The sequence below is a fragment of the Staurois parvus genome, unplaced genomic scaffold (genome assembly GCF_062004578.1).
Source record: "Staurois parvus isolate SC_StPar_1 unplaced genomic scaffold, SC_StPar_1.0 ptg001122l, whole genome shotgun sequence".
Lineage (NCBI taxonomy): Eukaryota > Metazoa > Chordata > Amphibia > Anura > Ranidae > Staurois > Staurois parvus.
In genome coordinates this window covers 180,671-197,500 of record NW_028318918.1, presented here as the reverse complement: position 1 = coordinate 197,500, position 16,830 = coordinate 180,671, and the positions used below count along the sequence as shown (strand labels likewise).

At 40.7% G+C, this 16,830-nt stretch overlaps 1 protein-coding gene across 1 annotated transcript in view; it reads right to left on the bottom strand.

The window, feature by feature from the left end:
- The window catches only part of KIF1B (kinesin family member 1B), a gene marked incomplete at its 5' end in the record, with an annotated part of 216,621 nt that overhangs the window by 20,554 nt on the left and 179,237 nt on the right, over window positions 1-16,830 (bottom strand). Inside the window, 8 exons of the mRNA XM_089659005.1 lie at window positions 1-61; window positions 473-594; window positions 2,004-2,075; window positions 3,470-3,709; window positions 5,675-5,820; window positions 10,392-10,453; window positions 11,623-11,756; window positions 15,799-15,913. The exon at window positions 1-61 is cut by the window's left edge and continues 89 nt beyond it. Coding sequence (XP_089515131.1) covers window positions 1-61; window positions 473-594; window positions 2,004-2,075; window positions 3,470-3,709; window positions 5,675-5,820; window positions 10,392-10,453; window positions 11,623-11,756; window positions 15,799-15,913 — 952 coding nt within the window. The remainder of the gene's footprint in view (window positions 62-472; window positions 595-2,003; window positions 2,076-3,469; window positions 3,710-5,674; window positions 5,821-10,391; window positions 10,454-11,622; window positions 11,757-15,798; window positions 15,914-16,830) is intronic.

Genomic DNA, 16,830 nt, shown 5'->3' with positions numbered 1-16,830 from the left:
CAACTGGAATTGTTCGAATTCTGTGCATGGGCTGGAGGCACGGGAGTTGGCTTCCGGGGTTCTGAAATAAAAGGAGGCAACACTTACACAAATGTGCAAACAGCTGGTCATATTGCCTACTGAAACCAATCAGATTCTACCTTTTATTAACCTGTACCAACCCGATCAAGAAAAACAGGTCTCATGAAAATAAACGCTCTGATTGGCTGTTACAAGCAGCAAGAACAGCCCATCCCGCAGACGCTATGGGGAAGATTTACTAAAACTGGTGCACTCAGAATCTGATGCAGCTGTGCATGGCAGCCAATCAACGTGTAACTTCAGCTTGTTCAATTAAGCTTCGGCAATAAAACTTGAAAGCTGATTGGTTTCTATGCAGAGCTGCACCAGATTTTGCACTCTCCAGTTTTAGTAAATAACCCCCTATGATCAATAAATCCCAATGAACCAGTGAAGTAGAGAGTACACTCACTTCTGATCCACAGAGCTGCATCTGGAATCTGCCAGGGATGGACAGGTGGAGGAGGGTGTCAGGGTGGCGCTGCTGAAGCTTGAGACAGATGGGTCACGTCCAATTGGGGAAATATCGGACAGCTGGAAAACCAAGATTGATTTATAAGGATCAAAGCAAAACATCTGCATGCAGCACAATGAGAATTAAAATTGTCTTTCACAGTAGCAAAAGAAATGTGTGGTTACCCATCTCTAGATAGTAGGGTTTATGAAAGAGGATTAATATTGGTTAAAAAATGTTAAAATCTGCTGTAATCCCTGAGCAAGCTGCTGACGTATATCTGAAGCCCAAACATATACACTACACTGTACACTAGGATTGAGTGGTGAGGGGTTAGAAGGTCTGACAGGTTTGTATTGCAGGAAGTAGGAAAAAGGTGTGCACCACTGGATCTTCGTAGGTGTTTTCTGTCAGGTCTTAAAGTGGTTGTAAAGTATATATATATATTTTTTATATTAAACATGTTATACGTGCCTGCTCTGTGCAATAAAATTACATGAAGTAACCACGATCCTCCCCTTCTGGTGCCCCTTGTCAGACTTGACTGCATGACTGCGTAATTGTCATTCAATGTGTGATAGCTCTGAGAGCTGAAAATTGGCCTGGGCAGGAAGGGGGTGAAAGTGTACGGACATGAAGTGGCTAAGCTAGCTTCCCCAAGAGTGCTGGACAAAGGCATTTGCTGGAGTGGGGACTGGTTGCGCAAGGTGGAAAGTGCCAAAAGAAAAATGTACTAAGTCCATATTTTATTCTATTTAGACTCTTACATAGGCAATGCCTTTTGGAATTTCAAAGGGTGCCTTGCTACTGTTGAACTGTGTACTGGACTGATAATATCGGAGAGATCCTGGAGGGTAATTGGTATGCTCACTCCGGATGCTGGTTCAGCAAAGCCGGTAAAAATATGTTGTCATCCATAGCAAGCCATTAAAGTGTATCTAAAGCCCAAACTTTTATTTTTAGTTTGGATTGAGTGGTGAGGGGGTTGAACTGTCTGTGTCCCTGCTGGGTAGATTTAATCCCTTTATTTGTCACTGGGACAGAAAGTGATGGGAGATCCACCAGGACAGGAACAGAATGAAATTCTAATCAATTGGGACACTTGTTAGAGTGAGAGTCCTCTAAAAGGGGATTTCCTTCACTTTCAATATATTTCCTCTTCCTGTTGCGTCAGTAAGACAGGAAGTGAAGGGAATCTCCCAATCAGACACAGAAAACTAACCTGAGTCTTTTAAGCCTTTCCTACTCTGTGCAAAACGAAAATGTTTCAACTTTACATATACTTTAAGTCCTATATACTATATACTTTTATTAGTTTCTACTTAGATACTGAAAATAGGCTGCAATGGACAGAACCCTTGTGTTGCGCTTGAGAGTAAATAAATGTCTGACTATTTATGAAATCACAGAATTGAGGTCTGTACTCGGCACAGTGTGTCTCATGAAGTATTCATCAAATATAGGGTAGAAAGGTCAGTGTTCCACTTACCTTACAATCACTAATGCTGTTGCACACCGCAGTCAGCTCCTGGTTAAATGTATGAGTGAGTAGCCTCAGACACTGCAGGACAGGAAGGCACACCGGTATTACAATGGCAATACTCAAAAAAATCTCTCTGTAAAGTTTTCATTTCTAACACTTTCCCGTCTGACCTATAGCAAATTGATGGCAGGGCGGGATACTCGCCGTTGTGACTATGCGTCATATGACCTCCTGTCGAAACGAGCCCCTCACGCAGCCGCGGATCGCGCTGCGGCACTGTCACCGGACGTGTCCATGGGACACAGCTGATGGCAGATCACTACACTGGCCCGTTGCCAGTGTCATGTGACCGCTGTGACACATCACAGCAGATCACATGTCAATTGTATACAATGGATGGCTTCCTGTCATGCCATCCATTGTATACAATTGTGTTGTTAGCTGTGACTGGTCAAGGCAGTCATATGATACAGACAGGGCCAATCACAGCCCATCTGTATCATGTGATCAACGTTGCCCAATCACAGCTAATCACAACAAAAGACTGAATGAATCAGCTTCATTCAGTAACAATGATTGCAAATATCAATGAAATACATTTGTATTAGAAATCATGTGTTAAAAAAAAAAAAAAATCCTGGTCACTTGCCAAGAGTAGTTCAATGTTACTATAGTAACATTGTATTGCTTTGGTCACAGTGTGCTGAAAAATAAAATGGTAAAAAAAAGAAAAAATTTAATAAAAAATAAGAAAAAAATAGAAAGATTTGAAAAAAAAACCACAAATTCAATTTTTATTATTATTTTCACAAAAGAAATGAATACATTTTGATCTAAATTAAGAAATTTTATTTATTTGCTAAATTTTATAACAGTGCGTTTTTTTACAAACATTTCAGGTGTTTTTTGTTTTATTTAGCAAAAAAAAAGCAAAAAAAAAAACCTCAGTGGTGATTAAATACCACCAAAAGAAAGCTCTATTTGTGTGAAAGAAATGATAAAAATTTCATATGGGTACAGTGTTGCATGACCGCACAATTGTCATTCAAAGTGCGACAGCACTGAAAGCTGAAAATTGACCTGGGCAGGAAGGGGGTATCAGTGCCTGGTATTGAAGTGGTTAAAGACCAACTCCAGCCTAAAGAACAGAGCAGCAGCCCATAAAGACCCTCTTTCCTAGAAAAGCAGTAAAATTTAAATAGAGGTGGAAAAGGTGAGGGGTCGGTGGTCTTTGGTTTCCTTCATGCCCTCCCATCTATGAGTGAAGCCGATACCCAGCATGTCTAGTTCCCCTATGCACTGTTAGGAAATATAACCTGCTTGCCCAACAACATGCAGGACAAAAGAACACTCCATTACAGGAAGTGGAAAACACTGTACACTGCGGCTGTTCTTATCTCCAAACTGCCAGGAGGTTCAAGAGGAGATTCCATAAATGGACTACAATTAAAAGACTGATAAAAAAAAATCACCTTGCTGGCCAGCTCTTTTTCTCGATCCACCAGACTCTCAACATCGGTGGAGTCGTATCCGCTGCTCTCGCTGGGGGTGACGGCACTTTCAAAGGTGGTGGTGGAGATTTGAGAGGAGATGCTGGTGGAGGTGCTGAGGGTCCCGCTACTGAGGCTTGGTGAGATGGACTCACTCAGGGATTTGGGGATGCTGTCTCCAAGCTTCTCTCTGAGCAGGAGTAGGTGCCGAGTTTTCTCCACCTTAGAGGAAGGACAAGAATATTATACAAACATAAAAGGGACGACCCCCACAGGCATTTGAGAAATCTAGCTGGATCCTGTAGCTCTTTCACCAGCCTGAAAACATACAAGTTACTAAACTTTATAAACTATTGTGCTAAACCTCTAGAAATTAAAAAGTGTTAGTAACACGGACAAACCGAACCTTTCTTCTAAAAAAAGATAAAATATAAATGACGGTATTGAGATACAGGACGGAGTTTAACCACTTCCCGTTCGGCCCATGTAGATAAATGGCCGGACGGAAGCGCTGCCGTTTCTAAACGTCCCCCCGCATCCATTGCCTGTGCGTGCTCCTTGGCACCGCGATCGGTGCCCACCGTGTCCTCCGGACACAGTAGAACACAGATCGCTGTATGGGACCTCTGTGTGAGGTCCCGATCATTGGCCAATCAGTGATCACATGAATAGTAGTAAACAAGATGTCACCTCCTGACATCATTGCTTACTACGTGTGAAATCTGTGAATGATCACAGAGGTCACATGGTACAAGGCTAGTCACAACAACCTTATACCATGTGACAAGCTGTGACCAATCAGAGCTCTCACAGTATTTCTCAATGGCTGCAAGAATGCAGCCAGAGAGAAGGAGAAATGATTGCTTTTACAGCCTTTATGGGTGTAAAAGCAACCAGTGTAAAAAAAGAAAAAAAATCTGTATCACCCCCCACAGGTAGTACAGTGTCACTATGGTGACACTGTACTACTAGGGTGACAGTATGTTAAAAAAAATCGCATAAATAATATATATATAAAAAAAAAAAAGTAAAAAAAAAAATTTAGAAAAATTATAATTTTTGGTTATAAACTAATTTGGGCTGTTTTCTTACAAAAAAAGATAGCATTTTGTCCAAGATTTATGAAGAAAGATTTGCTAAATTTTATAAGAAAAACTTTTTTTTTTAAATTTTTGGACTTTGTCATTTATATTGCAAAAAAATAAAAATCTCAGTGGTGAATAAACACCAAAAAATCAAAAAAAATGCTAAAAATTTAATTTATGGGTACAGTGTTGCATGACCGCGCAATTGTCATTCAAAGTGTGATAGAGCTGAAAGCTGAAAATTGGCCGGGACAGGAAGGGGGTAAAAGTGTCTGGACTTGAAGTGGTTAAAGCCAAGTGCCGTCTATAGTAAATACTGAAGATTTACATGACTTGTTCTATAATCCGCTACAGTTTATCATCTTATAACCTACCAATCACAGCACTTAGGACTCATATATAAGGACATCCAAATTTTGGGATAAAATGGAAACCCTGGCTAGGATGATAGACATCTACTACCTATATTGCAATGATTGTAGCAAGCCGCACTTCAAAAAACTTTTGTTTCAAAGATAACACAAAACCTAATTTCTGAGGTTCTGCTAAAATTTTTCAAAGAGTCATATTACAAGCCTAGCTGTCATTGACAGTTTTGGTCTCACGGATGAACAGGAACCAATTAGACTGGTTCCTGATCATAAAAGTTTCAACTTGCGGAGGCCACTGCAGCCTGTAGATGGCAGTGTGCCTCTGTTTAATACTGTGATAGCTTTATACAAATATAGTATAAAAAAATTATAAAATAATTCAAAATGTAAAAATGTTGTCCACTTGTCAACGTAAACTAAAAAAATAGGGCTCAGTGTTTTTGTGCTTCTATTACAACAGTGTACCTTGGTTATAAGTTTTAAAAATATATAAATTATTTACACAGGCAACTTAGTCACAGAGTTATAATCAATTTAATTGGCATACACTGTCACTGCTAAATTTGGTCTTGGCATATAGGCTACAATGATGTCAGGTCACCAAAGAATTAATCATGCATAGTTTTGTATGTAAACAGAGATCCACCAGTGCTTTCATATGGTAAATGTTTTTGGACCATTGAATGAAAAAAACAAAAATAAAACACACGACTAAATTCCAACTGTCCTACCTCGTGGAGCTGCTCCATTTTCTCTAGCTCCCACTGGTGTTCCAAAATCAAACTGTCACCTCGAGGTCTCCACCCAGCCAGGTTCTCCTCTCCACGGACATAGGCCACTGAAGTGTCCAAAATTTTCCTTCTCCTTCGCTGCATTCCTAATAGAAAGAACAGTAAAGCTAAATAAAATCCCAAGCTAATTTGATACCCCAACATCTAAATAATGGGTCACACACTGAAGACATTCAACTCCAGCCAAGCTTTATTGCAATAAGAGAACACCGTTCACTCACACCCAAATCATGCCCCAGACATGTTTCACCCACAGCAGGGCTTAATCATGAGCATTATGTAGCAGTCAGCATACACAACCCACATTGAAGAAAAATAGATTTTAAAAATATGCTTCCTAAATATATTAACATATATTTGAAATACCACAATTTTGGCCATATTCAATACATTTCAATATATATATATACACACACACACACACACACATACACTGCATGTTGAAATGCGTTTTTATTACAAGATATATGAAAAATATTTTTAAAAATACATGTCATATATACTGTATGTCTTTAACCTCTTCTATACAGGGCACTTTTACCCCCTTCCTGCCCAGGCCAGTTTTCAGGTCTCAAAGCTCTCACACTTTGAATGACAATTGTGCGGTCATACAACACTGTACCCAAACTAAAATGTTATCATTTTCTTCACACAACTAGAGCTTTCTTTTGGTGGTATTTAATCACCGCTGGGGTTTTTATTTTTTGCTAAATTAACAAAAAAAGACCAAAAATTTAAAAAACAAAACATGTTTTCTTTGTTTCTGTTATAAAAGTTTGCAAATAAATAATTGTTCTTCATAAATTTAGGCCGAGATGTTATCTGCTCCATGTCTTTGGTGAAAAACCCCAAATTGTTTATTACATTTTGTTTCTTTTTTTTAAGATTTTTTTTTCATATTTCACTATGACCAAATTAGTACAATGTTACCATAGTAACATTGTACTACTTTGGGGAAGTGATCAGTATTTTTTTTTTTACACAATTTGCTTATAGCAAAGAATTACTTTGCTATAAGCAAGCATTTAACTGAATGACATCGATTCATTCAGGGTTTTTTTTTTGTTTTTGTGCTTAGCTGTGATTTGGCCACGGCTAATCACATGACACAGCTGGGCTGTGATTGGCCCAGCTTGTGCATGTGATCGCTGTGACCATTCACAGCTAGACGCACTAGTATACAATGGATGGCATGAATGAAGCCATCCATTGTATACAACTGTCATGTGACCTGCAGTGATTGGTCACAGCAGGTCACATGGTACCAGCAACGGAGCCGGTACTCAGATCTGTCATCGGCCGTGTACAGATAGCGCCGCTACGCGGCTCTGCAGGCGCACAAACTGCGCATGTCGAAAAGGACGCCATATGGCATCCACCCGGAAAGGTGAGTGTTTTTGCTGGCCACCATTCGGCCAAAGGCCGGGCGGAAGTTAAAAATACGAATCTATGTTTACAACATCATTCTTATGTGCCTATATATTCTATGAATCTGTTTGTTCACCACAACTAACCATGTAGGTGGGCTATGTTTCCTTTTCTCTGTATCTACTTTCTACAGTTTTTCAATAAAAATATTGAAATATAAAAATACAAATCTACATTTTTTCAATGCATTTACAAATATATGTAAAAAATATATGTTAAACCGACTTTACATATTAAAAAAATCTGAAGAATATATTTAAAAAGATATATATATTTTTAAAAATATATATTTTTAAAATATATTCTTCAGATTTGTGTTAACATATAAAAAAGTAATTTTAACATATATTTTTACATATATTTGTAAATGCATATATATTTGTAATTTTTAAAGACATACAGTATATTTGAAATGTATTTTTAAAAATATTTTTCATATATTTTGTAATAAAAACACATTTCAACATGCAGTATATATATATATTGAATATGGGCAAAATTGTAGTATTTCAAATATATGTCAATATATTTAGGAATCATATTTTTAACCACTTCCAGTCCGGACACTTTTACCCCCTTCCTGTCCAGGCCAATTTTCAGCTTTCAGTACTATCACACTTTGAATGACAATTGCGCGGTCATGCAACACTGTACCCATATTAATTTTTTAGCATTTTTTGAGACAGATAAAGCTTTATTTTGGTGATATTTATTTACCACTGGGATTTTTATTTTTTTTGCTATGTAAATTAAAAAAAGTGTTTTTCTTATAAAATTTTGCAAATAAATAGTATTTCATCATAAATCTTGGCCAAAATTTATTCCGTTATCTTTTTAGTAAAAAAAAAAAAAAATAGCCCAAATTAGTTTATAACCAAAATTATAATTTCTAAACATTTTTTTTTTATATTATTATTTTTTTACATACTGTCACCCTAGCAGTACAGTGTCACCTGAGGCTGATTGCAGGAGGTGTATTTAAGGAATGGCCAGACCTGCAGTCAGTGCCTTGGTGTATGTTTCCCATGAGCCCCTGTACCTGCATCCTGTCTGCTTCCTGCCTGATCCTGTTTCTGCTTTGATCCTGACTCTGAACGAACTCCGCCTGTCCTGACCTCGGCTATTCCTGACCACTCTTCTGCCTGCTCCTATGTGTCTTGTCTGCCCGATTGGTTCCTGACCCGGCCTGCCTGACCACTCCACCTCACCAGCCCTGACTGCTCTTGTCTGTGTTCATTCCGTTATCAGTTGGAGGTTTGGTTTAGTTATATTGTGCGTTTTATATTTGTGTATAACCTTTAACAAATTATATTGTTACACCATACTTGAGCCTGCATTTCCCTGTGTCAGTTCACACATCTCTGGTCTTACCGGGAGCCCTGACAGTAACCCTCATATGACATCTTCCTGGATCGCTGTCTCGTACGCGCTGTGGCGGGACAAGACACAGCCGATGACTGATCTGTGTACTAGCTTGTTGCTGGTACCGTGTGACTGCTGTGATCAATCACAGCAGGTCACATGACAATTGTAAACAATGGATGGCTTCCTTTCATGCCATTCATTGTATACAATTGTGTTGCTAGCTGTGATTGGTCACAGTGATCACATGGTAAGGACTGGGCCAATCACAGTCCATCTGTGTCTTGTGATTAGCTGTGGCCAATTACAGCTAATCACAACAAAACAAATAATCAATATCATTCAGTAAAATGCTTGCTTATAGCAATGAAATTCATTGCCATAAACAATCATAATGTGTAAAAAAAACAGAAAAACAAAAAAAAAAACCACTGATCACTTCCCCAGAGTAGTACAATGTTAACGTGGTAACATTATATTACTCTGGTCACAGTATATTAGAAAAAACAAACAATCAGGAAAAAAAAAAAGAAAAAAAATGTAAAACATTTTATAAAAAAGCATTTTTTTTCATACTGTCAGCAGTGTCCCTGGTCACCACCACACCAGTTATATGACGACGCTGTACCGCACTGGTGACAGAATGTAAAAAAAAAAAAAAGTTAATTTTTTTTTTAACTTCTTAATTTTCCACAAAATTATGACAAAAAATGACAACTTCAAAAAACCCGTCTTACCTATTTCTAAATATCTCAGACTGTCTACTTTCCAAAAAGGGGTAATTTGGGGGATATCTATACTGTCCTGACATTTTTGGGCCGGGAGAAATGAGACAGGCCGTCAGTACACCGGGATTGATCGATTTTCAGATAGATACAATAGTTTGTGAACTCTATAACTTTCCTACAGACTAAATAACACACACTGATTTGGGTTATTTTCACCAAAGAAATGAAGCAGAGAACATTTTGGCCTGAATTTATAAAGAACAATTATTTATTTGCAAACTTTTTTTTTAACAGAAACGAAGGAAAAATGTTTTTCTTTCACAATTTGCGTATTTTTTTTCTATAAATTTAACAAAAAAATAAAACCCAGTGGTGATCAAAACCACCAAAAAGAAAGCTCTAGTTGTGTAAACAAAATTCAAAAAATTTAGTTTGGGTACAGTGTTGCACGACCGCACAATTATCATTCAAAGTGCGACAGCGCTGAAAGCTGAAAATTGATCTGGGCAGGAAGGTGGTAAAAGTGCCCGTTATTGAATTGGTTAATGTATGGCCAGCCTTAAAGTGATTGTAATAGTTCATTTTTTTTTACAAACATGTCTATACTTACCTGCTATGTGCTGTGGTTTTGCACAGGGCAGCCTGGACCCTCCTCTTCTCGGGTCACCCGTAGGCTCTCCTGGCTCCTCCTGTCGGGTGCCCCCCACAGCAAGCAGCTTGGTATGAGGGTCAATTTACGCACAGATCCTCCCCCTCCAGAATACACTAATCAGAGCCTGCAGCCATTGGCTGTGAGTGCTGATCGGATGCTAGTTTTTCAACATGTCCCTTTGACAAAAGCCGGTCCTTAGACCAGCTTCTGTCTGAAGGACAGCTGTACATATGGTCCAAATGTCGGCCGATTCCTGCTGAACCGGCCGATATTCAGACCGTGTGTACCCAGCTTTACTCTTCACATGGTTCACCAGTGAAGTGAAACTTACTGTACTTATCCTTAAGTCAATACAGCTCCTAATTCAATAGATTGGGAAGGGTGGCATCTTGCACTCTCAAATCAAGTTAAATAGAAGTGCCCAAGAATCACATGAGCTATATGAACGCTGTATACAAAGATATCAGTACATAAAAAATGTTCTTACCAGGACTTCCTGTGTCCGCCATTTTGCACAAACTCAGTTCATAGATTCCAGTTACTCTGTTACTGTAGAAAAAAGCACATGACAGTCTATGTTCAGCGCAGATATCAAGAGGTTCAATTGGTACCATTTCAGCGGGGTGTGAGTGATTGTCGTGCCTTATTTTAACAGTTTGTGGTAGTGGTGCACCAAAATGAAAATTCTGGTGCTGAAACCGAAAATTCAAAATGCACTTGGCCAAAAACCGAAGCAAAGTGCGCAGTTTTTAAAAATGAATATATATTTTTTAGAAAAAAATACACTTTGATTAAAAAAAAAAAATATATACCCCACTTTTTTTGTAAATTTGAAAGAGGATGATACGGTGAGTAAATAGATACCCAACATGTCATGCTTTAAAATTGCGCACGCTTGTGGAATGGCGTAAAACTGCGGTACTTAAAAATCTCCATGGGTGATGCTTTAAAAATGTCTACAGGTTAGTAGTGTAAAGTTACAGAGGAGGTCTAGTGTGAGAATTATTGCTCTTACTGTGACGTTCGCGATCTGTGGTTTGAACACCATTTATATATGTGGGCATCGCTTACGTATGCGTTCACCACTACATGCGAGCTTGGGGGGACAGGGGCACTTTAAACTCTCTTTAAAAATGTACTTGATTTTGTTTTGTTTTTTTTGCACTGTCCCTTTAAAAAAATGTTTAATCACTTTTATTCTTATCACAAGAAGTGCATGCATCCCTTGTGATAGAAATAATTAGTGACAGGTCCTCTTTAGACCCCACATATCTCCTCTGCAATGTAAAGCATTGGATCAAAAAAAGCATTGATCTAGTGCATTAAGAAAAAAAAAAATGGCCGGAAGTGACATCGCTCCGGTCCTCCAAGGGCATAGAGCTGAGTGGAGACCATCTTTCCCTCACTCATCTCTATGCCCAGCGCCGGGATCGTTTGATGGTTTCGCAGGTAAGGCTGAGAATTACCGAGTGGCGGCCAGTGGCGGCAGCGACGGTGAAGGGCGGGCGCCGGCAAGGGGTGGGGTTTTTTCTGCAGCTGTATCGGTGCTTTTATTGATTACGGCCGAGGGCCGAAAGGGGTGTTTTCGTCCAAAACGTTTCAGCCACGGATATTTTGGTGCATGCCTAATTTATGGTAGTATTATCTTTCCTGTGAATGAACATTGGGGACAACAATATTAAAAAAAAAATAAAAAAATCACATATACAAGTCCTCACCAGTCAGGAGTCTTTGAATATCCGCTGCCAAAGAGACTGCGCAGGGACCGAGGTGGGGAGATTTTGGCATCACGAGAATAAAAGACCATACACACATCTTTTGTAATCACTGCTGGTTGGATACAATGATCAAGCTGACAAATAAGCAGAAAGATTATGCAATGGTGTAAACATCTGTCCATTTCTACATTTTAACACTAAAGGCACAAAGAGACAATAGAAAATATATGAACACCAAGAACCCAATGAGACGAACAGCAGGAGAGAAAGCATGAGAGAGAGAAAGGTCCAAAGAAAAGGCTGAAAGGGAGAGGGAAAGAGGAAGAGACATAGAGCAAGAGGCAGATAGGAGAGAGGAAGGGAAGGAAGAAGAAGGGACAAGGGAGGAAGACAGGAAAAGAGTGAAGTGGGGATGGTGGCAGGGAAGGGAAAAGAAAAGGGGGGTGGATAGAAGAAAGCCACGAAAGACAGATGTAAGGATGAGGTAAAAAAGGGGACAGGGAAGGATGGATGAAAATTTGAGTGAAAGAAAGTGGAATAGAAAGGAAAAGAAACAAACAAGCTGCTGATTAGGCCTTTGCTTTTAATTCACAGTGGAATAAATACCATTGTAGGTCTAGCTCACTTCTGGTGTGTTCACCTTATTGCCAGTCAAGCCCTGATGAAGGGGGCACTTGGACCCCTGAAACACGTTGGCTACATCTCAATTTATACCCCCTGACTTTTAATGGATTAAAGCTGCATCTGGACCTCTTAACCACTTCCAGTCCGGACACTTTCACCCCCTTCCTGACCAGGGCAATTTTCAGCTTTCAGCGCTATCACACTTTGAATGACAATTGCGCGGTCATGCAACACTGTACCCATATGAATTTTTTACCATTTTTTTGAGACAGATAAAGCTTTATTTTGGTGGTATTTGTTCACCGCTGGGATTTTTATTTTTTTTGCTATGTAAATGAAAATTACCAAAAATTTAAAAAAAAGTGTTTTTCTAATACAATTTTGCAAATAAATAATATTTCATCATAAATCTTGGCCAAAATGTATTCCGTTATCTTTTTAGTAAAAAAAAAAAAAAATCCAAATTAGTTTATAACCAAAAATGATAATTTTTAAACTTTTTTTTTTACATTTTTATATTATTTTTTATTTGTATGTTTTTTTTTTTTACATACTGTCACCCTAGCAGTACAGTGTCACCATGGTGACACTACTAATTGTGGGGGGTGATGAAGATTTTTTTTTTTTTTTTACACTGATTGCTTTTACACCCATATAGGATGTAAAAGCAGTCATTTCTCTTTCTCTCTGTCTGCATTCTTGCAGTCATTGAGAAATACTGAGTGAGCTGTGATTGGTCACAGCTTGTCACATGGTACAAGGCTGTTGTGAATGGCCTTGTGCCATGTGACCTCTGTGATCATTCACAGATTTCACACGTAGTAAGCAATGATGTCGCAAGTGACATCTTGCTTACTACTTTGCATGTGATCACTGGCCAATCAGTGATCACAGGATCGGGACCTCGTACAGAGGTCCCGTCCGACGATCGGTGTTCCACTGTGTCCGGAGGACACAGCGGGCACCGGATCGCGGTGCTGCGCGCTCCCAGGGAGCGCGCACAAGCAGGGTGCGGGGAGGCTGTTTATAAACGGCCACCCACCCCTGCACTGCCACCATCCGGCCGTTTATATACAACGGCCGGTCAGGAAGTGGTTAACAGTGGTGTGGCGCTTCAATTTCAACTCTTCTTACAAGAAACAAAGAATGTCACAGATTGGGAAGGAAAGAAGTAAGGCTAAAGAGAGGGAATGAGAAAAGAAGGAAGTTGACTTTTTGTTTTTCTGCCTCTAAAGCCCTTCTGTGTTGCCCTATGTGTCCATGCCAACATAGGTGATCACAGGCATTGAGAGGCAGGGGGTGTTTAGGGGTAGAAAGATGAATGTCCCAAAATCACATTCAGGGTAGGAGCTTTTCGGCAGGAAAAAAAAACCCCAACATGCCTAAATGCATCTAAACATACCTAGGCGTGTTTAGTGCTTGAGCGTCCATTCATTTCAATGGCCATAATAAATTAATATTCTGGCCAATGAAATCCCAAATATTTGACATGCCTGAACACATCTAAATGCACCTAAATGTGTTTAAAAAATGTGGCTTTAGGCATGTTTCTAATGCTGCTTTTCTCCTCTCAGGAAAAAGGCATTGAGAAGAGCCTACTGTGCATAAAGCCTAAAGATGAAGGAATAAAAGAAGGAAGGAAGGGAGAAAAAAGGGAAGAACATAAGGAATAGGGGAGAGAGGAAGGAAGCGGAGGGAAGGATGGGTGAAAAGAGGGAATAAAGGAAAGCAGGATGGGGGAAGAGAATGAATTAAAGCCAACCACAGATGGATCGAGTCTCAACCGGTCCATGCTGAACCGGCTGAGATTTGATCCATCTATGGCCAGCTGTAATTCATTCTCTTCTCCCATCCTTCTTTTCACCCTTCCTTCTCTCCGCTTCGATCCATCTATGGGCAGGCTCCATCGATAGACTTCAGTCAGATTTTTTTCATGTGATTACCGCCAGCTGTTGTGTTCTGCTGGCTGGGAACCTTCCTTGTCGACAGAACACAACAGAAGTGCAGGAGAAATCCCCCCATCAACACTGACTGTGCTAATGGTAGAAACAAGCAATTTTCTTTCCTGCCACTCGAGAAGGAAGGAAGGAAAGAATAGGAAAGGGAAGGGAAGGGAAAAAGAAAGAGAGAAGTTAGTAGAGGGGAGGGAAGGGAAAAAGAAAGAGAGAAGTTAGTAGAGGGGAGGGAAGGGAAAAAGAAAGAGAGAAGTAAGTAGAGGGGAGGGAAGGAAAGGGAAAAAGAAAGAGAGAAGTAAGTAGAGGGGAGGGAAGGAAAGGGAAGGGGAAGGAAAGGGAAAGGGAAAAGGAAAGGGGGAGGGGGAAGGGGAAGGAAAGGGAAAGGGGGAGGGGAAGGAAAGGGAAAGGGGGAGTGAAAGGAAAGGGAAAGGGGGAGTGAAAGGAAAGGGAAAGGGAAGGGGAAAGGGGAAGGGGAAAGGGGAAGGGGGGAAGGGGGAAAGGGGGAAAGGGGAAAGGGGGAAGGGGGGAAAGGGGAAAGGGGGGAAAGGGGGAAGGGGGGAAAAGGGAAAGGGGGAAGGGGGGAAAAGGGAAAGGGGGAAGGGGGGAAAGGTGGGAAAGGGGAAAGGGGGGAAAGGTGGGAAAGGGGAAAGGGGGGAAAGGTGGGAAAGGGGGGAAAGGTGGGAAAGGTGGGAAAGGGGGGAAAGGTGGGAAAGGGGGAAGGGGGAAAGGGGGAAGGGGGAAAGGGGAAAGGGGAAAGGGGGGAAAGGGGGAAAGGGGAAAGGGGGGAAAGGGGAAAGGGGGGAAAGGGGAAAGGGGGGAAAGGGGAAAGGGGGAAAAGGGGGAAGGGGGGAAAAGGGGAAGGGGAAAGGGGGGAAAGGGGAAAGGGGGAAAGGGGGGAAAGGGGGGAAAGGGGAAAGGGGGGAAAGGTGGGAAAGGGGGGAAAGGTGGGAAAGGGGGGAAAGGTGGGAAAGGTGGGAAAGGGGGAAAGGGGGGAAAGGGGAAAGGGGGGAAAGGGGGGAAAGGGGAAAGGGGGGAAAGGGGGGAAGGGAAAAAGAAAGAGAGAAGTAAATAGAGGGGGAAAGAAGGAAAGAAATAGGGGAGAGAGGAAAGGAAGAGGAAAGGAAGAAGGAAGAGGACATGAAGAAGAAAAGAAAGTAAGAAGGAAGGAAGAAGAAAGGAAGAGGGAAGATAGAGGGAAGGAAGAAGAAAGGAAGAGGGAAGGAAGAGGGAAGGAAGAGGGAAGGAAGAGGAAAGGAAGAGGAAAGGAAGAAGAAAGAAAGCAAGAAAGCAAGAAAGAAAGAAAGAAAGAAAGAAAGAAAGAAAGAAAGAGGAAAGGAAGCAGAAAAGAGAAGATAGAAAGATGGACAGAGGAGAAGAAGACGAGAAAAAGAAAAAGGAAAGATGGAATAATGGAATGAAGGGATGAAAACACAGCAATGGATGGCAGTGAAAACTACAATGATCACACTGGTGTAAGACTGAAACATGTTTCACAGGAATAAAGCCAAGCCAGACTATGTCACAGTCACAGAACGCAGTAACAGAGGAACTAATAGACTAAGATAGGCTTGCAGAATCTAGATGACAGACTACGTACCTCCAAGTAAGCTGACAGCGTCATATAGATCTTCTCTCCATAGGGAGTGACTCTATTGAGGAGTAGGGAGTTATGCAAGGAGCTGTCCCACACAGCCTCGAACCGGTAAAAGGTCCTGGAGAATCAGGGTGGTAACATCAGTTATCCTCTACATCCGCACTGCCCTTTTTCAAAACAGAACATACCCACTCCCAACACACACCACAGAGACAGAAGACACACAAATGTAACTTTACAGGAAAACTAATCTAAGATATAAACCCCCTAAAAAATGGCATGGATCCTCCTGTGAAAGGAGTACTGCCACATTTCATATATCCATTTTGGCTTGGCTGAACCTTTAAAGAGCACCTTTGGGGAATGGACTCTAGGTGAATGCCCCTGAGAAATATATAGAGAAGGTCCAGGATAGTGACCATAAGCAGCTGGGTTGTCCTCAGGCCTCGCTACATGTCATCACCATACATCAGCCTACCTGGCTCTCAGACAGTAAGGAAGATCTGTAAGACCGAACTGATTCCCATTTTATCAAACTCAACCGTTTTACACAAAGTTTGTCTATCATCCTATCTGGGGAATGTCTAAAACACTAACATCTATTTACAGTGTATGTAAACCCCAATAATGAACTTCTGTTATTTGCTTCCCTTTGGGTTGTTTAATACTCCACGTAAAGTATTTTGCGGTTTATGTTTGGAAAATGCAGAAAATCCTGCCAGAAATCTTGTCAGCGGATAACTTTCTGTGCTTTCTGCCTGCGCACCAGTGAATACTCAAGCAGCTTCATCGGCTCTAGCCAGCTCATCCCAGCGAACTACAGAACGCCTCCCACATTCTATAGAAATAAGGTGAGGGGAGGTGTTTTGCAATCCTAACACACTTCCTGTCCTAGGGTGACAACGCAGCAACTCTATAGTTACAGTGTGCTGACTGAGCGTTGTCACCCAAGGACAGAAAGTGTTTTACTGGCAAGATCGTCAGGAGAAAATAAAGGAAAGAATGACTGCAAAAGGAATATTATTGCAGCCTCTA